Source organism: Neomonachus schauinslandi, chromosome 8 (assembly GCF_002201575.2).
Source record: "Neomonachus schauinslandi chromosome 8, ASM220157v2, whole genome shotgun sequence".
NCBI lineage: Eukaryota > Metazoa > Chordata > Mammalia > Carnivora > Phocidae > Neomonachus > Neomonachus schauinslandi.
The window spans coordinates 103,099,843-103,125,495 of NC_058410.1; the positions used below are offsets into that span (position 1 = coordinate 103,099,843).

General features: G+C 35.6%; 1 protein-coding gene across 1 annotated transcript in view; it reads right to left on the reverse strand.

Moving 5' to 3' along the window:
- Positions 1–25,653, reverse strand: part of LOC110582196 (CD2 associated protein) — a 133,429-nt gene that overhangs the window by 59,595 nt on the left and 48,181 nt on the right. The window contains exons 3-5 of the mRNA XM_021692137.2: positions 23,083–23,236; positions 16,742–16,842; positions 13,651–13,771 (exon numbers count right to left, since the gene is read on the reverse strand). Of these exons, the coding sequence (XP_021547812.1) occupies positions 13,651–13,771; positions 16,742–16,842; positions 23,083–23,236 (376 nt within the window). The remainder of the gene's footprint in view (positions 1–13,650; positions 13,772–16,741; positions 16,843–23,082; positions 23,237–25,653) is intronic.

The following is a 25,653-nucleotide window of genomic DNA, read 5'->3' on the forward strand; positions in this document are numbered from 1 at the left end:
GTTCTTTATATATTATGGATATTAACCCCTTATAAGATATATGATTTGCAAATATTTTCTCCCATTCCATAGGCTGCCTTTTCATTCTGTTGATGGGTTCCTTTCTGTGGAGAAGCTTTTTAGTTTGATGTAGTCCCATTTGTTTATTTTTGCTTTTGTTGCCTTTGTTTCTGGAGTCAGGTCCAAAAAATCATCTCCAAGACTGATGTCAAGGAGCTTACCACCTAGGTTTTCTTCTAGGAGTTTTGTGGTTGCAGGTATTTGTTCGAGACTTTAATGCATTTTGAGTTGATTTTTGTGTTTGATGTCTCTCTTTTTTTAAGTATTTTTTTTTTTTTTAAAGATTTTATTTATTTATTTGACAGAGAGAGGCACAGTGAGAGAGGGAACACAAGCAGGGGGAGTGGGAGAGGGAGAAGCAGGCTTCCCGCCGAGCAGGGAGCCCGATGCGGGGCTTGATCCCAGGACCCTGGGATCATGACCTGAGCCGAAGGCAGACGCCTAACGACTGAGCCACCCAGGCGCCCTTAAGTATTTTTTTTAGCATCTCATTTTATTATTAACTTATTAGCAATTCCTCATTGTTTTATTTTCTTAGGGGTTGCTCTAGGCTTATAATACGCAACTTTAACTTGGCCAAAAACCATTCAAATAAAATTATACCACTTCACGTGTAATAGCCTTATAATAATAGGTACATTTCCATGTCATCTCTTCTGTGTTTACAGCTACTGTTGTCATGTTTTACTTTTACATAAACTATGTTTCCCATAATATATTATTTTAAAGTCAATTATCTTTTAAAAAATTTAAAAATGTAAAACAGTGTTTTATACTTATCCACATATTTACCTATATTTCTGTCACTCTTCATTACACTTATATGAATACAAGTTTCCACCTGGTATCATTTTGCTTTTTTTCCTAGAGAACTTTAATTCTTTAGGGTATAGCAGGCCTGCTAGCAATGAATTCTCTATTATTATTTGTCTGAAAACTTTATCTCACCTTTATTCTGGATAATATTTTCATGAAAATAGAATTCTGGGTTGACCACTTTTCTTCTTTCAGCACCTCAAAGATATCATTCCATTGTCTTCTGCCATACTTAGTTTCTGATGATTATCTGTGGTTTTTATCTTAATTCTTCTCTACTTGAAGTACCTTTTTCTTCTAATTCCTAAGATTTTCCACTTTACTGTTTATTTTCAGCACTTAATTATAATGTGCCATTGCAAGCCCTGTGTGGGTGTGTGTGTTTATCCTTTTTGAATTTGTGGATTTATAGTTTGCATCAAATCTGGGCATATTTTAACATTCTTCAAATTATTTTTCCTGACCACCTTTTCTCTACTCTTTTTCTCTAACTCAAGCTATACATGTTAGACTATTTAAAATTATCCCAAGTTTTCTGCAGTCTTTATCCTGTTAGTGCTTCATTTCGAATGGAGTCTATTGCTACGTGTGTAAGTTTCAATTATCTTTTCTTCATTCTCTAGTCTACTGTTGAAATTCCACAAGAAGGAATTCATTACAAATATTGTGTTTTTCATCTCTAGGAGTTAGTTCCATTTGGTTCTTTTTTAATGTCTTCTATTTCATTCATTACATTCACATTTTCTATTACATCCTTGAGCATACTGAGCATTTTTATTACAGTTATTTTTAACATCCTTGTTGCTAACTGCATCATTTCTGGTTCACTTTCTATCAACTAGATTTTCTTCCAAACTGTGGGTCACATTTTGCTACTTCTTGATATACAGCTAGTAATTCATTTTATTTAATGTTGTTGAGGGCTAGATCTTGTTGTAATCCTCTAAAAACCAGTGATTCTTGGGGCCCTGGGTGGTCCAGTAGGTTAAGCGTCCGACTCTTGATTTCAGCTCAGGTCATGATCTCAGGATCATGGGATTGAGCCCTGCGTCAGGCTCCATGGAACCTGCTTAAGATTCTCTGTCTCCCTTTCCCTCTCCCTTTGCCCCCACCCCCCAAGAAAATTTAAAAAATTTTAAAAAGTTTTAAAATAAAAAAACAGTGATTCTCAACCTGGGGTGCTTTTATCCCCCAAGGGATACATGGGAACATTCTGGAGACAATTTTGGTTATTACAACTGAAGAGTGCCACTGATATCTAGTAGGTTTAGATCAGAAATGTTTATAAACATTCTATATGCACTGGATAGACCCCCCCCCCCAAAGTAAAGAGTTATCCTGCCCAAATGTCACTAAGGACAAGGTTGAGAAACCCTGCATTAAAGAGTACTAATTATGGGGACACCTGGGTGGCTCAGTAGGTTAAGCATCTGCCTTCAGCTCAGGTCATGATCCCGGAGTCCTGGGACTGAGCCCCACATCAGGCCCCCTGCTCAGTGGGGAATCTGCTTCTGCCCCTCCCCCTGCTCCTTTTCTCTCTCTCAAGTAAATAAATAAAATCTTTAAAAAAAAAAAAAAAGAGTGCCAATTTTTTTCCTGGCAAACAGGCAAGTACCTACATATTAGTGTGAAGCTTTCTCAGGGTAGAACTAGAATAGCTTCCATTTGAACACCAATCTACCCTCACTTCACCCTTCCACTGAATTGCCCATGTATTCAATGAAGTCTCTCAAAACCAGATGGAGAGAATTCAAACAATTCTTGATCTTGTGTAAGCACTGGGAATTATTCAGGTTAATCCCAGTGATTTATTTTTCTTCACCAACTATTCCTGTCTAAGCTCATGGGGTTTCACTCTATGCATTCACAGATTGATATTAGCCAAACACTCAAGGAAACCCCCTAATCACGTTGTTGAAGCGCTTTCTCTCCACCCCCGCCCCCAACCTCCCTCTCTCTTTCCCCAAGTAATCAGCTCCACAATTCTAACTACCCTGGATTCCTTGAACTCAAATCTCTAACTCCTCAACAAAACTGACAACCTTCTGCTGAGGTTCACCCTTTTGGCACTGCAGTCCAAAAATTAGTTCCTTGTAGAAATTCCGGACAATGATAGGATTTTCCTTGTTTCCCCTTTTCTCAAGTATCTCATTCTTGTGCTTCCTATTGCCTGAAAACATTTGTTTTCTATAATTTGTTCAATTTCCCGGTTTGTACGGTAGGAAGGTAATTCCACTGTCTTACCTCCTCACTGCTGAATTGTGTTCTAAATATTGTAATATACATCTGCAATAACCAGCTTATCAGACAAAACAATATTCAGACACAGAACAGTATGAGGTACCTACCTGAAAGGCTTTTTTGAAACAATCTATGATATTAATAAGCTGCACATTAATAAAGGCAACATCATCAAATTATTCTAAGGTATGATTTTCAGTTTTTAGAATTATGGCCATAAAATGAAAATTTTCTTTTAGATTTAGTGACTGTAAACTTTACTGGAGTCATTAAAACATATCATTAAAATAAATGGCTAGATATTAAAAATATCTAAACACAAAGGATAGGCTAATTACTTTCAGCTCATTGAAAATTGTCAAAACTACTATAATGACTATTCTTTTTAAGATTTTATTTATTTATTTCACAGAGAAAGAGAGAGCACATGAAAGAGCACAAGCAGGGGGTGCAGCAGAGGGAGAGGGAGACGGTGAGAGGAGCAGAGAGCCTGATACAGGGCTTCATCCCAGGACCCCAGGATCATGACCTGAGCCGAAGGCAGATGTTCAACTGACTGAGCCATCCAGGTGCCCCTATAATGACTACTGAATCGATGGTTGGAAGGCAGCACAGTGCAGTAATAAAGCACATGAACTCTAGAGTCAAATCTTATCACCTCCTCCACTGTATGTGCCCAGTTTCTTCACCTATAAAACAGGATTCTTCATAGGATTGCTATGAGGATTAAATAGATTACTATAAAGTGCTTAACAGGGTCTGGTTCAGTGCCTATGATTTTTGAAGAGTTTAAAGAGGTATTGCTGAGCACCATTCAAGCAAGAGAGAGCATTATCACATAGAAGAACCAAAAAATAAAAGGGAAAATGTCTTAACTACTACAAGGAAGAATGGGTGAAGAAGGGGTAGGAGAGAAAGGAAAAGAGGTAGATGGGGAAAGTGGCCAAACAGGAGGTTTTATAATCAGACAAAACAGAAATCTTACCTATATGGTATTCCTAATATTTTTATGCCTATATACTTTATCTGTCAGATTGTCCTTGAATTTCTAAGTTTGTAGAAAAATTATATCTACATTTTATGTGTGCCACTGTCAGTCAAAAAACACAACAAGCAAGTGTTCCTATTAGGCCTAAAATTCTTTCTCCCTTTTTCATTAAATCTCTATAAGCAAAAGCCACTTAATGTCTTGTACCTCCGCATAAAATGACAAAAGAACCAAGAGTCCCAAAGTAAAATCATTGGGGGAAAAAAACAAAACAAAAACAAAAAACCAAGAATCTTTATGTGAACTACACTGAGCGCTAAAGTAGAAACTTGATGAAAATACAAAGCATTTAATGGAAGCAATCCAAGTTCACTATTAAACTAAATGGGAACTCATGTAGAATATGTTAAAGTAAAATATGTAAACCAAGTAGAAGGACTTAGAATCTAAAGTTGCTGGCACAAATTCCCCCTTTTTACTCCGAAGAGTATCTTTTACCATCATTCAAAGATTTTAAAAATAATCCTACATTTCCTAAGAAAATGTTGCATGTGTTTTAAGTAGTTAAAATCTGTATTCCTTAGTTCCTAAACAGAATCTTTAGAAACAGCATCTAGCTATAAAGACGCATAAAATATTACCAGTAAAAGCATCAAAGCCCCCAACAATTTTCCTTACAAAGCTCTTTACTTCAGGCTGCTCAAGGTGAATGCTAATGTGGAAATACAGACACCACCTTAAATCCCACAGACCAGGCTGCAGGCCACCGAAGTTCAACCCACCACCTTTGGCACGACCAGCGTACACCGCCATTACACAAGCTCCTGTGCCCCACCAGCAATAAGCACTGTCTTCTTTTTCAGAGCTTGAATAATCAAATTAAAACACTGTTCACTTCTCCTAAGAGAATGACTATTTCTACCCACAAGAAACCAGAACTTCTGAAGAACAATCCATCAGGGTTTCTTAACCATTTTATGCCACGCATCCCTCCAATAGCCCAGTGAAGCCCAGAGGGATGCATGGCTCTAACATTTAACTACTGGGACCCTTTTAATTGCCTCAAAATTCTGACCTCTCATTCTTAGCATCTCTCCTCTTTTATAGAAAAAAATCAGAAGTCAGACATCTCTCCCTCAGCTTCTCGACACTAACTCTGATGTATCGCCAATCAATTGAGATTAATGATACCTACAATATGAATCTCATTCCCTCTACCTTCTGGGTAAATCCTGTTCTGATGATAAATCCCATCCTTCCAAATATGCATCTTCAACTTCTTCCTCTGTACTTGTTCTTTGCCATTAGCATTTAAAAATGATCAAGACTTTTCCTTCTTAAGAACAAAAACATTCTTGAATATGTTGTCCTCAACTGCTGGACTGCTTTATACTTCCTTTCTCCACTGCTCTCCACCCCGCCAATCAACTCAGCTTCTGTCCCAATCACCTTTCTTTACTGCGCTTATCCAGGTCATTAATGCTCTCTCCATCCCTAAATCCAGGATTACATTTTCTCTCTTATCTAACTTATCTTAACTTCACAAGGAGCATCAGACATTACTGTCTATGTCCTCCCTGAAAAACTCTCTTTCCTTGACTACCACATACTCATAGGTTTTCTCCTGGCTCTCTCTCTATGCCCTCTTGGTCTTCTTTTTAGTAATTGTATCTAAATCCACACCATAAATGTTGCTATATAGGATTCGGTCTGGAGCTCTTTTCTTCACTCTAGACCGTCTCTCTGGGTGATCTCATCTAACTCCTGCAAAGGCTGAGACAGGAATGTTCCTGACATCTTTAAAAAACTATAAGGAGACCAACATGAACAAAAGGGAGAGTTAAGTAGGAGACAAAGTCAGAGAGGTAGGGGAAGACATTGAGGGTGCCAGGTCAGAGGGCTCTGTAGTCAATTTAAAAAGACTTTGATTTTTACTCTTAAGTAAAATATGTACCTACTAGAGTGTGAGCACATTAACATTCAGGAAGCAGGTAATGGCAAATTAAGAACCCACTGCAACTGTAAAGCAAAAGATAACTTACACCAGGTAGAGGCAGTAAAAGAAAAGAGTTCTATTTTTAAGATTTTATCTGTTTGAGAGAGAGAGAGAGAGAGCACGAGTGGGGTGAGGGGCAGAGGAAGAGACAGACTTCCGGCTGAGCAGGGACCCTGATGCAGACTCGACTCCCGGGACTCTGGGATCATGACCTGAGCAGAAGGCAGATGCTTAACCGACTGAGCCACCTAGGCGCCCTAAAAATAGTTCTATACATTTATTTAGTAGGTAACAAAATCTGTTAATGAATCAAGTGTGGAATGTGAGATTAAAAAGAGTTAAAGATGAATCCAATTCTTTGGTTTAAATAAAAGAACAACGGAGTTGCCATTAACTCAGATGAGGAATACTGTATAGAGCAAATCTAGGTAGAGAAAAGGACAGATGACCAATTTTGACTATCTTAAATTTGAGATGCCTCACAGACATCTAAATGGACATTTTTATAGGTTTAAGATGGGGAGAAGACTTTATACAAGGGAGGAAAATACCGGAAGCTGTAGTCACTGGCTTTACAGAATATGGGGGGGAAACTGAAAGCAGGTCCTACTTAGCAAATAAAGTGGAATGTAAAAGATGATAAAGGACACCCTAAACATAAAGGGTTACGTATATTTGACAAAATGAAAAAGGAGTCATTTCATTATAAAAATGGAAACATAACACTTCTTTACAGAAGCAAAGCTTTTCCTGAAATTGAATATTAGAAGATATTTATCTAAATAAGTAAAATAGACTAAAAAGACTATAAAAATACCAATTATAGACACAATATGTTACACTTCATTAGGGCATAGGAATAGTGGACATCAATTCTGTAAATAATGCATTAGATGGAACTCTTAAATCAAAGCTTAAAGATCTGTATTCTTTTATCACAAGAGTTCTAAAGTTCTTATAAAGCACTCACTTCCTGGCATTCAAATCAATATGCAAAAACTTTGTGCCTAAAACTTAAAAGAGTTTTTTTTTTTTTTTAAAGGGAATTATAGTGTACTTCAACCACTGACTTCCCCCCCCATAATCACAAAGCTCCACATTTAGAATGCAGTGTTATTTTAAAAGGGTTAAGTAAGCAAGGAAGTACATTTTTAACAGACATACTTCTGCAAAGTTACTAAAATTCAAATAAGGCTGAATAGTGCAAGAAAGTACCCAAAGTATTTATAATTATAAAAATTTAAAATAAAAATTTATAATATAAAATGTAAAAATATAAAATATAATAAAATTTAAATTGTATTTCTTTTGCTAGTGGTCCCATATAGCCTTAAAATTCTGGGGCGCCTGGATGGCTCAGTTGGTTAAGCGTCTGCCTTTGGCTCAGGTCATGATCCCAGGGTCCTGGGACAGAGTCCCTCATAGGGCTCCCTGCTCAGCAGGGAGCCTGCTTCTCCCTCTGCCTGCCACTCCCCCTGCTTGCGTTCTCCTCTCTCTGTCAAATAAATAAAATCTTTAAAAAAAATTTTTGTACATATTTTAAGAGCTGAGTTTACATGGCATCATAAACATCATTTCACCATAAGCTTTAATTCATAATAATTTTTTGAGGGGGGGGAGGGGCACAGAGAGAGGGAATCAAGCAGAGTTCATGCCCAGCACAGAGCCCTACACAGGGCTCAATCTCACAACCCTGAGATCATGACCTGAGCCGAAATCAAGTCGGACGCTTAACCAAGTCAACCAGGCACCCCAAATGTTAAAAATAAATATTAGAAGATCCAATACCTATGAAACACATGAACAAAAATATGCATCAGAAGTAATTCAGGGGACAGTCTGCTAAGTAATAACTATACCACTATGTTTCTGTACTTGTTTGTTCTCAATGTTTTTACACATCTTCAAGACATGAGTTCTGACTTTAGAATACCAAGTATTCTCAAATAAGTAGAACATAAAATAGTATATGTTTTTATGACTCATATATCTTCCTATCTAAATGATTTTCTATATTTCAATGTAACCAGCATCTGCATTGAAAGAATGATTTCAATGTCCCAACCCCACCCCACTATAACTCCCAGTATTAGGAATACAATAGTACCCACAAATGCTAAATGATCAAGCCCCTAATTTTAAAAGCACAGTGCTCCATGCAAGTAGGTTAACCAACCATAGCAGAGATTGATTCATCTACTCTCCCTAGGAATAACCCATACCATGTCCTTGCGCTCCAGAAAACAGATGACATAATCAACTGGTATGAGGGCTACCTGTTCATATATAAATTACTAAGTTTTTTTACACTATCCCCCCCAAAGTGCTGGCCCTATAAAAAGGCACATGACATGAGAGAAAATATAATACACCGGAATAAAAATTAAACAGACCATAAGCTATTCATTTTTTGGATCCCTACAGTAAGCAGTAAGCAAACAAAGAAAAAGAACAGTCTCTGTCTATAAACAGCTGACAGTCTATTAGAGAGGAAAAACATAAACATGTGAATAGCCATACGTGCCATGATAAAAGTCTGCATAGACTGGTCAAATGAGCTTCAACAAGGGTGTTATGGCGACTCAAAAGGGGAAAGGACTCTCTGTAACAGCTTCACCACGGGTCTCAAGGGTAATTATTAACCTTGCTTCAAATTTATGCACTCCTTACTTGCTTTAAATCCCTTGATTTGCAGCAGAACTAACTTTCTTTGAGATTTGCAGATCACTGACCTTGAGGACTAAAGGACCAGACTTTCTCAGAAGATAAGGCTTGACTACATTGAAAACAGCTGCCACTGATGCCAGCAAGTCCATTCCGGGTCATGTCAACATATGGCTACACCGCCTGGGCACCGGCTTCTCCTGCAGGTTACCCTCCTCCTTTTTTCCCATGCCTTCCCGTTTAAAACTCTCCAGCTTCACCTGGACAGTGAAGATGGCTTTGAGACATTATTCCACCATCTTCCCAGGTTACCAGCTTCCTGAATAAAGCAACCTTTCCTTTCCCACCATCACTTGTCCTTCGAGTATTGATTTTTCTAGCAGTGAGCAACCAAACCTGAGCTTGGAACCAGTTCTCTGTCCAGTGACATCCTTAACAAATGCTGCTAGCAAAATTGTATATCCACATGCAAAACAATGAGGTTGAACCCTTGTCTTAAACCATACACAAAAATTTACTCAAAATGAATTAATGACCTAAACATAAAACCAAAAATTATACAATTCCTAGAAGAAAACACAGGGAGAGAGTTTCATTTGCACTGGATTTGGCAATGATTTCTTAAATATGATACTAAAAGCACAAGCAACAAAAGAAAAAACAGACAAATGAGACTACCTATATGAAAAACTTCTCTACATCAAAGGAAACAACAGAATGGGAGAAAATACCTGCACATCATATATCTGATAAGGGATTAATATCCATAATATATAAAGAATTACTACAACTCATCTACAAAAGGAAAAAAACCAAATAACCTGTTTGAAAAACAGACAAAGGACTTGAACAGATACTCCTCCCAAGATGATACACAAATGGCCAATAAGCATATGAAAAGATGCTCAAGATCACTAATCATTAGAGAAATGCAAATCAAAATCACAATGAGATATGATCTCATACCCATCAGGACAGCTAATAAAAAATAAAATAAAATAAAAAACAACCCAGAAAACAAGTGTGTTTGCTGAGTGGAGAAATTAGAACCCTTTACACCGTTGGTGGAAGTGTAAAATAGTGCAAACACTATGGAAAATGATATGGCATATCCTCAAGAAATTAAAAATAGAACTAGCATATAATCCAGCAATCCCACTTTTGGGTATATATCCAAATGGAAAACAAGGCCTCGGGGCGCCTGGGTGGCTCAGTCGTTAAGCGTCTGCCTTCGGCTCAGGTCATGATCCCAGGGTCCTGGGATCGAGCCCCGCATCGGGCTCCCTGCTCGGCGGGGAGCCTGCCTCTCCCTCTTCCACTCCCCCTGCTTGTGTTCCCTCTCTCGCTGTCTCTCTCTCTGTCAAATAAATAAATAAAATCTTTAAAAAGAAAAAAAAAAAAAAAGAAAACAAGGTCTCAAGTATCTGTATGCCCATGTTTTAACAGCCCATGTTTTACTCACAACTGCCAAGAGGGGGAAACAACTCAAACATCCATGAATGGATGAATGGATACACAAAATGCAATACATACACAGAGTAGAATATTATTCAATCTGAGAGAATTCTGTCACATGCTGTAACATGGACAAACTTTGAAAACGTTATGCTAAGTGAAATAAGCCAGTCTCAAAAAGAAAATATTGTATGATTTCATTTATATGAGGTATCTAAAGTGGTCAAATTCACAGAAACAAAGTGGAATGGTGGTTCAAGGGGCAAGGAATGAGGAGTTATTTAATAGGTATGGAATTTTGATTTGTGAAATGAAAAAGTTCTGGAGATCTACTGCATGGCAATGTGAATATACATAAAACTACTGAATTATACTAAGAAAATGGTCAAGATGATAAATTGTATATAATGTGTTTTTTATAACAATTAACAATTTTTTTTTAAAAAATGCCTGTATAGTGGAAAACAAGGGGAAGAACAATTAGAAGGAAAAGAACAGAAGTTTAGAAAATAACATCTTCTAAAATAGTTGTAGTCAGAGTTGCAGATATTTTTAATGTTTCCTAGATTATTTCTGAAAATATGAAAATAAGTGACAATGTATTCTGTTTAGAACTGTTTTCCACCAGCACCTCTTACACTCAGACCATTTTAATCCAGACTGAAATGTACTAATTTGAGTTCATATTTGTCTTATCCCTCAGAGGCCTGGACCTTAAGCTTCTGGACTGCAGAGGGGATTCTGTGCCCTCACAAAACCAACCTAGCACTTAGCACATAGAAGCCTTAAGAAATATTCACTGATTAAACTGTCCTCTACTGCTTCCTAAGGTCATTTATTTTATTCTAAAAATAAGATTAGAGTTAAAACTATTCACCAGACTGATTTATACCATCACTCTATTACCTATTATTACTAAAACTGATTCTTAAAACCCTTTCCCGAAAATTCCCTTTAAAAGTAAAGTAAACTCAATTATTTATTTCATTCATCTCTACAGCTAACGGGCTTAAGGATGAAATCATTGCAGACTAGAATGCACCCTGTGTATTAAAATAGAATTAGAGGTACCAGTAGAAATAGGTAGGTAGGCAGGTAGGTAGGTAGGTAGGTAGGTAGAGAGATGGATGATAGGTAAAGAGATACAGGAGTGTGTATGTGGGCATGTGTGTACATGTGAAAGCATTCCCCTGTTTTATCTACTAAGAGTGCCTAGAAGCAATAGCACCCCAGATCAATGAGCACACTTGTACTCAGATCTCAGTGTTTAACTACTATACCTCTCTAAAAGTAACCAACTTTGCCTGAATAAGTAGCTGATTAAGGATGAAGTAGGTAAAGTTCAACATGAGCCTGGAACATCTTGTACAACAAAATAACGAAGTGCTCAAACAATGATGAAGACCTGTTCAGAGGACACAGCAATGCAAACTGATCCATAATGAGAAAAAAGCAGACCTATGATCACCTGGGAACCAGAGACAGAAACAGAGATGGACTGTATCAGGGAATGAGGAATATTCTGGGGATGATGCAAATGTTTTGTACATTTATTGTGGCAGTAGTTTTCATGGATGTATACTGTACATCTGTCAAACTCACACTGTATATTTTAAATGGGCAGATTATATATAAATTATATTTCCAATAAAGTTGATTTAAAATAAAATCACAGAAACTAATTTGAAGAAGCTTTCATGGGCCAAATCTGGTGGTATCAAAATAAATAACAGTAACAGATTAATACCTAGTAAATAAAATAGAACCCACTGGTGAGTCCACACCGATAAATAAACAAACTGAGCAGAAAGAAAGTTCTTTAGAGAAGAATGTCAATTTTATAGTCTCAAAGTATTTCCCCACAAGACACTTACCAATTATAAAGAAAACAACAGTACCCTTACACTGGCAGCACAGCTTTAACCAAGTAATTAAATTGAACATCACCAAAAAGAAAGCACAGACATCATGTGCCTCCTGATACAATGCAATGAGATAACATTTTGTAATCCTGTTAATAAAAGACAACCTGAAACTAATCATGAAGAATCTGAAGGAAAGCCCAAACTGGGATCCATTATATAAAATATCAGCATAAATCCTTCAAAATTGTCAAGAAACACAATGAAATACTGGGAAACTATTCTAAAGAAACTTGAGAAATAAATTCCCTGCATAGTCTTGTCCAGAATTGGGAGAAAAAAACAACTATACAAAGCATATACTAAAACAATTAAATCTGTATGTGAACTATGAAATAATAGTCAATATTAAATATTGTCAATATTTAATGTCAATTTTGAAAATATACTGAACCTCACTACATACATTTTTCCATACAGAAAAAGATCTACTTTAGATCCCTGCATTACCACTTTTGAATTTAATTTCTCTTACAAAAGACAAAAAACAAAACAAAACAAAAAAACAAGGGTGCCTGGTGGCTCAGTCAGTTCAGTGTCAGACTCCTGGTTTCAGCTTAGGTCACCATCTCAGGGTTGTGAGATCAAGCCCCACATTAGGCTCTGCGCTCAGGGCAGAGACTGCTTGAAATTCTCTCTCCCTCTCCCTCTGACCTTCCCCCTGCTCACTCACACATGCTCTGTCTCTCTTTCTTTCTAAAATAAATAAATAGACCTTAAAAAAAAAAAAAACTAAACTCCACAGCAATTCTTAAAAATAAAAATAATTTAAATTCAGCTTTGGGATAAAATGTTCTTTTTTTTTTTTTAAGATTTTATTTATTTATTTGACAAAGAGAGACACAGCCAGAGAGGGAACGCAAGCAGGGGGAGTGGGAGAGGGAGAAGCAGGCTTCCCACCGAGTCGGGAGCCTGATGCGGGGCTTGATCCCAGGACCCTGGGATCATGACCTAAGCCGAAGGCAGATGCTTAACGACTGAGCTACCCAGGCGCCCCTGGGATAAATGTTCTCAATCATACTTTTAAATGGTGAGCAAATTTAAGATGAATTTGTGGGTAAGCCTATAAATGAGGGCAATCACAAAATATTAAATGATATTCTGGCTACACAAAAAACTAATTTATTATCTGAATATGAACAAAAACAAAAGCAAGATTTTTTAATTAAAAAATTCTAAAATCTCTGAAGTAGTTATGACATTTGCAAACTCAAATCAAAACATTAGTACATCTTAAGTGGAAAGAAATCAGATAACATAAGTAGTATTAACTCATAATCAGGGTACTAAACTTTTACTTTGGGTTTAAACAGACATCAGAGAAGGAAAAATATTAAATTATTTGCCTAGATATTTAGTTCATTTTAAGTCCCTGTCATAGCTGCTTTTTAAAAGTAGAAAAACTGAAGCTCATAGTTCAACAAGAACAGAGTTTCAAAAAATACCAAATAAACATCAGATCATATATAATTTTATTTAAATCTATTCAAATTTTTAAAATAATCTACCTGAATCCTCCTGGGCTTCATGAGTTTCACCATCATCTGTTACCTCTAATTCTTTCACAAAATTTGAGGGAAACAGTCCCAACTTGTTGTTCAGCGTTCCACTCCACCAGCCTTCTTCTACCTGAAAGAGTTCACAACTCAAAAATAATAAAAAGTTCTCTTAAGTAAAATCTTCCCACTATGGGAAAATTAAACTACATTAAGTGAATGAGCACAAAGTTAGTGATGCAAAATAATCCCTCTAAATCTGTAAGAAAATAATGGTGAAAAATATATTTTAAGTAGATTAAATCTAAATTGATTAGACTTATCATATATGGGATTAGTCATATCAGTAGCATTTACAATGAGAATTTGTAATCAACTGCAATTAAAAATATCAGATAACCAAGAATAAGGTATTAATAGCAGGAAGTAGATAGCTCTCTTCGGGAACATCACTCTTTTAAACACCACTGAGCCTCAATTTGTAATTATTTCAATATTTGTAATATGTTTCATATATTATTTAAGTATATGAAAATTCAGATTTAGAAAAAGTTTGATGACTATAAGAATATAACTTCCCAAATGCCACATAAAATTACTAAGCCTTTTTACTTAAACAGTGAATCTTAACCCAAGTAAGAAAAAGAACACTCCCCAAACATCAACCAGAAATATCCTCGGGAACCAAACTCTTTAGAAAAATACTTACATTCACTAGTAACAAGGTTACTAATTTTCATGGTTATTTAATACTATTTAATAATTTTTAAAATGTATAATTTTTACTAAGGATGCTAAAAGGTCTTAATAGGTAAAAGAAAAATTTTAAGAGTAAACTATTCACTGTTAACAGCAGAACATGAAATATCACTACTAGAAAAGGCTCTTTATTTAAAATATGTTTTAAATGTTTTTCACTTCAGAATTACAAAGCAAACTTTAATAAGGTATTCGTCCAACAGGCACTCACTACGTATGAGCCATGGTGTTAACTGCCAGTGAAAGACTGAGATTTGCATATGAGAAATCTCTGCCCTTGAGTGAAACAATCTAAAGAAGAAAACAAATACTAAGTAGATATTACAATGTAATGCAAGAGGTACTACAACAAAAGTATGAACAAATTGCTGTACGAGCACAAAAGGGCTTAAAAGATTCAAAAAGGCTTCCCTAAAAAGAAATGACAAAAAAAGCTGGATATTAAAGACTGAATAAGAGTTTTCTAGGTACAAACCAAGTTAAAAATATGGTGACATAAAAATAAAGGATTTATTCCTGGAATATATACAGCTGAAATACAAGATGGCTAGAATACAAACTGTTGGGAGGGAGAAATGGAAAGCTCTTAAGACTGAAGAGTTCAGAATTTTTTAGCAGACTTAAGGAGACACCAAAGGATTGAGAGTTCTTCAAACCAAGGTGATGGAGATATACAGACCAAACTGTAACAGATACAACTGAGAAAAACATCAGGAAACTTAATTATCTACACCTGCAATCCCAAATTGGCAGCAACTGAGTAGTTAGGGTAAAAATAACCTTGTAATTCCCATAAATTAAGGAATTCCTAAGAGGCAGGATAGTATAGCAGTAAAGAATAATGACTCAAATTGTAGATTCGGATTCTGGCTCCTCTGCATCCCATGCATATGGACTTGGGCAAAAATGGTTGAAACAAGATCTCCTATCCCACATGATCATCTACAAGGTAACCTTGACATTCCACCAAGAGATGGTCTTTGTTCCATTGCCTTCAATCTTGCTGGCTTTTGACATGCTTGTAACCAATAGAATATGGTGAAAGTGACACTATCACTTCCAAGGTCAGATTATAAAAGTCTATCACCATGTTTGCTGAAATGTTTATACTAAGAGCCCTGAAATGGCATACAATAAGTCCAACTATCTTGGGGCCTCACACAATGAGAAAGCCAAGTCAAATGGAGAAGCCACCTAATAGGTCTCCAGAGGCAGTCTTCGAGCCTTTTAGGTACCAATCACGTCAGTTAAGGCGCCTTCCCATGACTCCACCAGCACCCGAACTTTGAGTCTTTCCAGTTGAGCTCTCCAGACATCTTGGAACAGAGTCACAAGCCATCCCAACCATGCCCTATCTGAAATCTTGAGTCACACAACCCATGAACCTAATAAGATAGCTATTCTTGGCTACAAAGTTTGGGCCAGCACGTTATGCAGCAACAGTAACTAGAACAGCCCATCACTTATCCTCCATGACTCCAACTCTTCATATATAAAATGGATATAAAAATTCCTGTCTGCTTAGGTTGTTTAGAAATTTAAAGAAAATAAATGTGAAACACTTAGCATAATGCTTTAGACACATAGCCTCAATAAACATTAACTATTATTATTGCCACCTGGTAGAAATAAAACAGAACTGTCTCATATATATTGGAATTTAATATAAACATTAAGTGATAAATTATATTACATGATGTTATGACATAAAATCAATCCCCATGACTATATCTGATATCAAAACATATACTTTGAAAATGGGATCTTCAGCTGCCAAATGAAATTTTTAATATTCTTTTAACGGTAAAAGAAGAGATATGAAAAGTTATGTCTACCATCTTTTTAAATCTCACTGTAATATATTAAAATGTGGGAAAAGTGTTTTTGGTTCACACTTGAATGTGACAATTCAAACAAGGCAAAGCTTTTAAAAAGATTCTGTTTTTTGTATCCCTCTGCTATGCAGAAGGTAAAACTGCTTCTATTTTATTTCTTTGGGCCTAAAAGGAATTCAGAATCGAAGGAAATGTTTATTTTTATTCTTAGCTACTTAGATTACATTAATCTTCAGCTTAAAAATTTTTATTCCTGAAGTCAACACATACAAATACAGTACACAAATAACCAGGTGTAGTAAGAATTTAAAGCTTTATTCCAACAGGTAAGACAACCTTACATTAAGACATTAAGGAAGCATTTTAAAACCTGTATCTTAAAATTTTTATAAAATACAATGAAACTGGCAAAAAATTCTAATGAAAAATTAATACTCTTACAAAGCAGTTTTCTAATACCCAGAGCATCAATTCCAATTGCTGCTTTATCTCTAGCACGTTTTCCTTACCTCTTCACTAATATCAATAATATCTCCCACTTTCAGCTCCAGTTCATCCTCATTTTGTGGAATATACTCAAAGAGAACTTTACACTGACGCTTCTTGGTCTCTAAAAGAAGTGACATAGTAAAAAATGAAGTTAAGAAAGATCATTAAAACAAACAATAGCACCTTTATTTACACACCATATTTATTGCCATAGAATTCATATGTATGAATAAAACAGAACATGTAAGCATTCTAAGCAGCTAACCACAATCAGTTCTGGCTGGCTTTTCACCTTGCCCCCACATTATGCATGCCAAAATAAATTCAAACCAAATACAACTAAGGTACATGGTTCCCAGCCATGAAATCTATTTATACATCTAATCCCACCAATTACACCAAAGTAAAATATCCAATGCCAATTTTGAAACTTAAAATATAAACAATAAAAGACACTGTTGGCACAACAAATTTTTTCACAGACAAGCTGTCTTCCAAGCCAGTAATTTTCAGACTACTTCCTGATTAAAGTCTGGAAATACTAAAAATGCACTAATTTAAGAGTGTCTGTGTTAAAAAGTCACAAAATGAAAAAGTCCAAAATGTGTATTAAGAGTTCTATTTTCTGACATATAAAAATCAAACTCACCTAGGTACAGATAAAAATTTTACTTAAAGTTTTCAAACAAGTTTCATTTATTCAAATAAGTGACGATCATTTATAACCACCCAGGCTTGTAGTTCTCAACTTCTTTCAAACTCTAAGAGTTGAGAACTCAGATTCACCCTCATCTTTAAAACTCATTAAAGCACCTAGGGGTAGATCAGGTATAACTGATTCAAGGATAACTTCTTGCTATTCAAAGTATGTTCCTCAGACCAGCAGCAAGAAATGCAGTATCTCAGGCTCCACCTTGGACCTACCCATTATGGACTGAACTGTGTCCTTGACTATATTGGGAGGTAGGGTCTTTTTGGTAAGGTAATTACGGTTAAATAACATCATAAAAGGGAGCCCTAATCCCCACACACACTTAATGGTGCACATGTGCATGTGGGCATACATACACAAAAGGCCATGTGAGGATACAGGGGAAAGGCAGGTACTTGCAATTCTGGAAAAGAGGCCTCACCAAAATCCAACTCTGACAGCACCTTGATTTTAGAATTCTAACCTCCAGAACTATGAGAAAATAAGCTTCTGTTGTTTAAGCCACCTAGTCTGGGATATTTTGTTATAGCAGCCCTTGCAGGCTGAATCAGAATCTGCAGTTTAAGATCCCCTAGATGATTCTTAATCTTGTACTCAGTGATCTAATTATACTGATTTCTAATTGCTTGAAAATGACAAATCCTATTCCTTCTAAGACTTAAATACACTGTTTTTTGAGGCACCTGGGTGGCTCAGGCAGTTAAGCGTCTGCCTTCAGCTCATGATCCCAGGGTCCTGGGATAGATCCCCATGTCAGGCTCCCTGCTCAGCAGGAGAGTCTGCTTTTCCCTTTCCCTCTGCCCCATCCCCGCTCGTCCTCTCTCATGCTCTCTCTCTCTCTCAAATAAATAAATAAAATCTTTAAAATATATATATACTGTTTATTTGGCCAAGGACACTTTACTTTCATCCACAGAGTCCACCTTTCTCGGGCTTCAACTCATCTTCAAGTCTCAACTAAGAAGAAACCTCTTCCCAAATAGCTTTCTGAATTAGGCACTCTTCCTTTGTGTTTCTATAGCACCCTATACTTACACTATTTAATTCTGTAACCTACCTGTTACTGACAACTCACTTCTTCCTTTTTATTCTATCATAATGATTTTTTCATGTGTGTACACCCCATCCTCTGTAGGCTAAAGATAAATGGGCACTGAGTTTAACTGCTTTCTCCCTAGTATCTAACATAGTGCCTGGCCTATTGTCAGGCCCATTAAATATTTTTGAATGCATTAACAATTATCTAGTCCTAACTATATGGCATTAATGCCAAGAAATATCATGCCAAGAGTATCTACATTCCATCAATCCTTTACAAACACCAACAATCCTGTGACTTTTCTTAATAAATTAAATACACACTTAAGCAACTAAAAGAATTTAGGAAACAGGCAACAATTAGTAATAAAATACAAATACATAATGAGACAGTAAATATTTAGAGCAAACTACAAATATCCCAAAAATTAATAGAAAGGACAGGTTTGAACTGGAACAGACGTGGAAGAATTCAAAGAAAAATGATCAGAGTTACACAATTAAAGATGAACACAATACAAGAAGGTGGAAAAGACGTGGCAGATATTCTAGATAAAAAAGTTTTCCCAGGGGCGCCTGGGTAGCTCAGTTGTTAAGCATCTGCCTTCGGCTCAGGTCATGATCCCAGAGTCCTGGGATTGAGCCCCGCGTCGGGCTCCCTGCTTAGCAGGGAGTCTGCTTCTCCCTCTCCCTCTGCTGCTCCCCCTGCTTGTGTTCTCTCTGTGTCTCTCTCTCTGTCAAATAAATAAAATCTTTAAAAAAAAAAAATTTTTTTTTAAGTTTTCCCAAAGAAATAGGAGTTGATAATACAAGGATTCTAAAGAAATTGTTGTTGCTGACAACAAAAGAGAATGCTTAAAAGCAGTCTAGATAGATACAACTTCACTACATCAAGTCATAACCTCTCCAAATAAACTTCTGTATATAGTAAAAAAAAGATGCCATGCTACAGAAGAAATAACACTAGCTTGGAAGTCAGAAGACTTGAGTTCTAGTACAGCTGTCATTTCCTCATTATTTGACCTAAGTTCTCTGGGAATCAGTGTCCTAAACTACAAAATAAAAGAGTTGGACTAGACAACCATGACTGTTACTTCAGTTCTGATATTATATGGATCTATGAAAACTGTTTACCAAAACAAAAAATAAATCCAACTGAACCTCCAAAACAATAAAAGAAGCAATCAACACATGAAAGAGGTACAAAATAGATGACAATCAAATAGAAAAATCTAGTCTCCAAATAAGACACAGTTACACCTCAGTAATTGTTTCCTCCATTTCATAATGGAATATCTGATTTTAAAAATGTTTTACAATAGAAGAAACCAAAGAAAGTAAACACTGACCATACATTTTTTTTTTTTTAAGATTTTATTTATTTATTTGACAGAGAGAGAGACAGCACAAGCAAGTGAGCACAAGCAGGGGGAAGGGCTGAGGGAGAGTGAGAAGCAGGCTCCCCGCTGGCAGGGAGCCTGATGTGGGACTCGATCCCAGGACCCAGAAATTATGACCCGAGCCCAAGGCAGACGCTCAACCAGCTGAGCCATCCAGGCACCCCAATGCTGACCATACTTTTATAACTAACCTAGAGTTTACAGTATAATTTTTCAAATGTCACCTTTCATTACATCTCAGAGTAAATTTTTAAGTAGTAATTTAATAGTGGCTTTTATGCATACTGCAGGAAAACTTCTCATTTCTTACACTATAGATAAATACAGTCCCTAAATACTTTTGGAAGTTGAAGTGAGCTTGAGAAAATGTGTCCATTGTAGTTAGCACTTCATAGGTGAAGGAGAAATGATCTACATTACTGAAAAATTCTATTCTGCTCAGGGTGCACTTCACAGAAAATCCTATCATTTGATAATTTTAGGCCTTTAAAAAAAATGTAGCTTGCTTCTTCTTAATGAGTATGAATATCTTTTAAATAACTTAAAGTAGATAAAGAGTATTAATTAGCTCCCCCGCACCCAAGCATATCAGTAACTTTGAGGAGCCTAGTTATATCATAACCAAAAACTTTTGAGTTTGTGCTTTTTTCCCTGTTCACACACTAAGCATAATTCACCAGAGTGTTTTCCAAAGTAGTTTGCAAAATTATTTGCAAATAATTTTTCCCCCAAAGGAAAGAGCCACATTGGATAAAAAATATCTGAACGGCCCCTATTATTACTACAAAATATGAGCCGTTTATTTAAACTTAGGATTTTCTGTTTTATTTCCTATTTTAGGAAAAATAGAAAGTAACTTTACTTTTTTAAGTTGCTTAAACAAAATTCTCTACAACATTATCTCTGTGCCTGATTTTATAAGGGTCTCAGCAGCAATGTGACCTGTACCAGTTTTTGCTATGAGATGAGCAAATTTTTCTCTTCTATAACTTTAGCAACTTATAGTAATTGTCCTGGAAAACATTATTCTGTGCTCACCCTAAAAAACACCTGTTTGTTTTACCAGTTATTATGGTTAGCTTACACACATAAGCAAAAGTATGGCTTTGTGACTAGACTTCATTAAATAGCCAACAGTTTTTTGGCTTTGGGAGACTAAAGAAGAATAGCTAACAAGCCCAGTTTCCAGCTACTTACCACCACAGTATGTACTTGAAACTCTCTTTTTAAGTTGCTTAAACAAAATTCAATACACATGCAGATTCACTTGTCTTGGCATACAGAGATTAAAACTGAACATTCACATTGCAGATTATTTTATCAACTTTTACAATGGTTTTTTTAATTATTAATAATACTGGATAGTAGTATCCACTACTATTTAATATTAAAATAAACCACCTTTTGAATTACTGGTCTATTTTGTGAATTAAGGATATGATACAAACAATAACAAAAAAAAATCAGATAAAAAAAAAAAAACATTAGCTTGCTTTTCCTGGAAAATCAATCTGAAAGCAAAAACAACCTGCATCCTGTTTTACATGTTAGCTAGCACCAAATTACCAATTTAGTCCTTGCAAGAACATGCACTTAAAAACAAGTTATGGAGGATCCTCAGGAAAAAGTCTAATAAACCTCCTGGCACCAACTACATAATGGTTTTTCCTTTTACAAGAAAAAGAATTATAACCAGTGTTCTTGAGGAAGGTAAAATTTAGTATGTCTTCTCTTATTAGGAGACAAAAATGAATAAAATAATCATAACCTTGAAGTCCTTTGTCTAGTCTCCACTTAAGAAAACTGTCTTTTTATAGCTCAGTAAAACTAAAGAAAGTGGTAAATGGATTTTATAATAGACAGATGTCATAAATTAACTCTCCAGTGGGCCTAAAAATTCTCCCGTGCACAAAAATTCCATATAGAGGTACACCTGTAGGATATGAAATACTCTCGGTAATCTGTCCCCCAGTCTCTAAAACAGAGTCTGAGCATCCAGGACAATTAAAACTATTGAAACTGTTCACCTTCAGGCAGTAGTCTGAAAGCAGTATGCGTAATATCTAAATATTGTTTGTACAATGCATTTACTGGGAAACAACACAGAATCCTTTAACTGGTCTTATTGTCATGAAATCTTTTTAATTTTTATGAAAATCTGCTTTCATCTTATGAAAATAATCAAAGGATGACAGAACCGAGAAAGTAAAGGTTTCCCCCAAACTTCACAGATAGTACCACAGAAGTAGCAAGATAATAAGGAGACTCCATAAAAATCATAAATAGTCTTATATTTGTAAAATGTATATAAACAAAATTTCTTTACTGTAGACTACTTGGTACCACAAGGGATTTACAGACCACAATATCAAAGACACTGATCTAAGATAAATATGGTTAAATACTCATTTACCACTTATTAACTCAAATTAATCATGTAATTCAGTGTTCAATCTCTCAAGGGGCTTCAGGTCTTACTATGTTAAAATACCATCTGCTCCCATAAATGCTGTATTTTGTACATGTTTAATGTTTAATACTTTAGTAACTGTCTTTCCCAATACTGTAAGCTTTTTGAAAACAGCAATATTAGCTGTCTTTTTTACCACTTTCTCACCAGCAGCAAAATAAAACTCAAGAGATTAAATGATCTAAGGTCATAAGATGGACTCAAACTCATGTCTGATTTCAAATGTGGTGCTCTCCCTCTATGCTAAAATGTTCTAACATATTTATAGAGTACTAACTACCTAAAAGGACTGCTGGGCCAATCACCTTGTGAAGCTGAATGTCTATATTCAGATGTCTAACCAATGAAGAAAAACATACTGCCAAAATGCATGCATCTATACTGCTTAAAGATGAGCAGACATCTTAGCATAAAATAAATTTTATTTATGGTATAAATATATAAATTGTATTAAAATAAATTTAAGGCAAAGCATCAACTATTCAACAGAACCTGTAAGGCTAATAAGAAAACAAAGCCCCATATTTTAATTTCTAATTCCTATAAACAATTGTCAGCAGGTCATGCTCAATTATTGTATGAAGAATGACTACAAGGGCTAATAACTAGTAACATGAGAATATGTAGGAAGTTTCTGCAGTCCACTGCAAAAGGTTAAGCTAATTTTTCTTAACATAACTTATGAATGGTTATAAAACATCCTTTATTTTGATTTAAACAGGAAAGAAATTATTTACATACTCTTCTTAATGTTTTTGGTTTGTGGATGTGGTTGAATTCCTCCAGCTGGAAGTCCATAGGTGCTTATTCGTTGTACAAGACTTGCTACATTCCCATGTCTTTCCCGTTTAATGGGCAAATTGTCATCCTTGGATTCTGTCTCTCTCTTAATTTCCTATAAAAGAGGAAATCAGTAAATAGGCAAATTAAGTTGTATTTTATTAAATTAAATCCTCAAATGTAAAATACCAAAACACCGGTACAGTGATTATTATATAAAACATGACATCAAATTTTTCTCTGCCCACACATATCTAAAGAATGCAGCACACTTTGGTAACAGTGACTCATGAGTTTAAGTCTTACCAAAACGGGAGACAGACGTAAAAAAAGACAGGCTGAAACACCACCTCCACCCCAAGATACAAAGAAACTCTGAGATATATAAACAATGAAACAAACAATAATTCTAAATCAGGGTGGGCAAACTTTTTCTATAAAGGGCCAAATAGTAAAATATTTTAGAATTTGTGGGCCATATAATCTCTACTGGAAAAATGAACCCTACCATTTGTAGTGCAAAAGCAGTTATATACTTAAATGAATGAACACAGCTATACTCCAAAAAATTTTATTTATGGACACTAAAATTTCAATTTCATGTAATTTTTACATGACATTAAATGTCGTTCTTTTGATTTTTTCCAACTATTTAAAAATTCTTAACTAGCATTCTCAGCTCATGGGTGTTATAAAAACAGGAGATGTTCAGATTTGACCTGTGGGCTGTAGTTTGATGAAACCTGTTCTAAGTCAGAGTTCTAACAGAAGATATGCAAACCTTCATGAAAAGAAGGGGCGCCTGGGTGGCTCAGTGGGTTGACCATCCAATTCTTGATTTCAGCTCAGGTCGTGATCTCATGGTCATGGGGTCAAGCCCCAAGTTGGGCTCCCTGTTCAGCAGGTAATCTGCTTGAGATTCTCTCTCCCTCTCGCTCTGCCCCTCCCCCTGCTCTCTCACACTCTCTTTCTCTCTCTAAATAAATAAATCTTAAAAAAAAAACCCTCATGAAAAGAAGTATGCAATTAAAAAAAGACAAATGGAAAGTCATTCCATGTTCAGTGATTAAAAGCTCAATTATTATAAGGATATCAATTCTCCCTAAAATTGATGCAATGATGCAATGCAATCCCAATAACTGTACCACAGATTTGGGAGAGCAATAAACTGGTTTTAAATTTGTATAGAAAAAAACACAAAGAACAGCCAGAATACTTCAGGGAAAACAAAGTGAGGGGGCTTTTCTTTTTAATAAGATATAAAGAAAAACTATATGATACTATAATTTAGACAGTGTGGTACTAGCATAAAAAGACATACTGATAAATGAAACAAAATAGTCCATGAACAGAAAAGCTTGACTTATAACAGATAAAAAGCAAAGAAAAACACATGATGGCTCATAAAACTAATATTCCATATTTAGGGGGTTGGAAGAAAACTGTATTCCTATACCTCACACATTTGATAATAAAACTTAAAAATTTCTGTTTATTAAAAGTAGACATCAGAAAAGCAAATCACTAACCAGAAGATATTTTTCACATACAAAGTTAACAAAGAATTTGTTATCTCTAGGTGTTTACATCTACCACAAGGTTAACCAAGTTGTTACTCTCTAGCTGGTAGGATTTCAGACAATTTTCACTTCTTTATACTGTTCAGAATTGTTTCATGTTTGTTTTGTTTTTAACAATGCATATTATCTTAACAGTGAGAAAAAAAGTTTTTCATTTTGGGAAAACTATTACACTGGTCAAGAATTGTGAGAAGTGGGCGCCTGGGTGGCTCAGATGGTTAAGCGTCTGCCTTCGGCTCGGGTCATGGTCCCAGGGTCCTGGGATCAAGTCCCGCATCGGGCTCCCTGCTCCTTGGGAGCCTGCTTCTCCCTCTGCCTCTCTCTCTCTCTCTGTCTCTCATGAATAAATAAATAAAATCTTTAAAAAAAAAAAAAAAAGAATTGTGAGAAGTTTAATTAAAGTACAAATCGTGGAAAATACAAAGTATTTCACAAAATGGGCTGCTTCATTTTTATTGGTAATTCACTTAAGGAAAAATACTCCAATTTGCTATTAACACATGGGATATCAACACCTGAAAACCTTAAGTTTTCAGACTGCACTAAGTATATTTCAAACTAATAAAAGCATAAAATTTTTGTAAAGAACGGTACTTACAACTTCAACATGCTAAAAAGTATTCATTTTGAATTCTTCTTACTGTCTCATGAGCTGCCCACATTTTAAAAAACTAAAAGTCGTATCTCTGAGGGCTATTGTTTTCTAATACAGGGACCAAGAACTTGGCTTGCCATTCAAGTTTTGTTCCTTTAGGAAAGTAACTCCAGTTTGACGAAATGTGATTAAGAGTACAGGTTCAGGAGACAGATGACCTGGTTATAAATCTTGATTCAATCCTGTTCACTGGCTATATAACTTTGGATATTTGTGTTATCTTTTAATAAAAACTTACCACATGTATAAATATATTGAGACAATGCTTCTTGTTTTTTAAAAAAAAAAAAACTTACA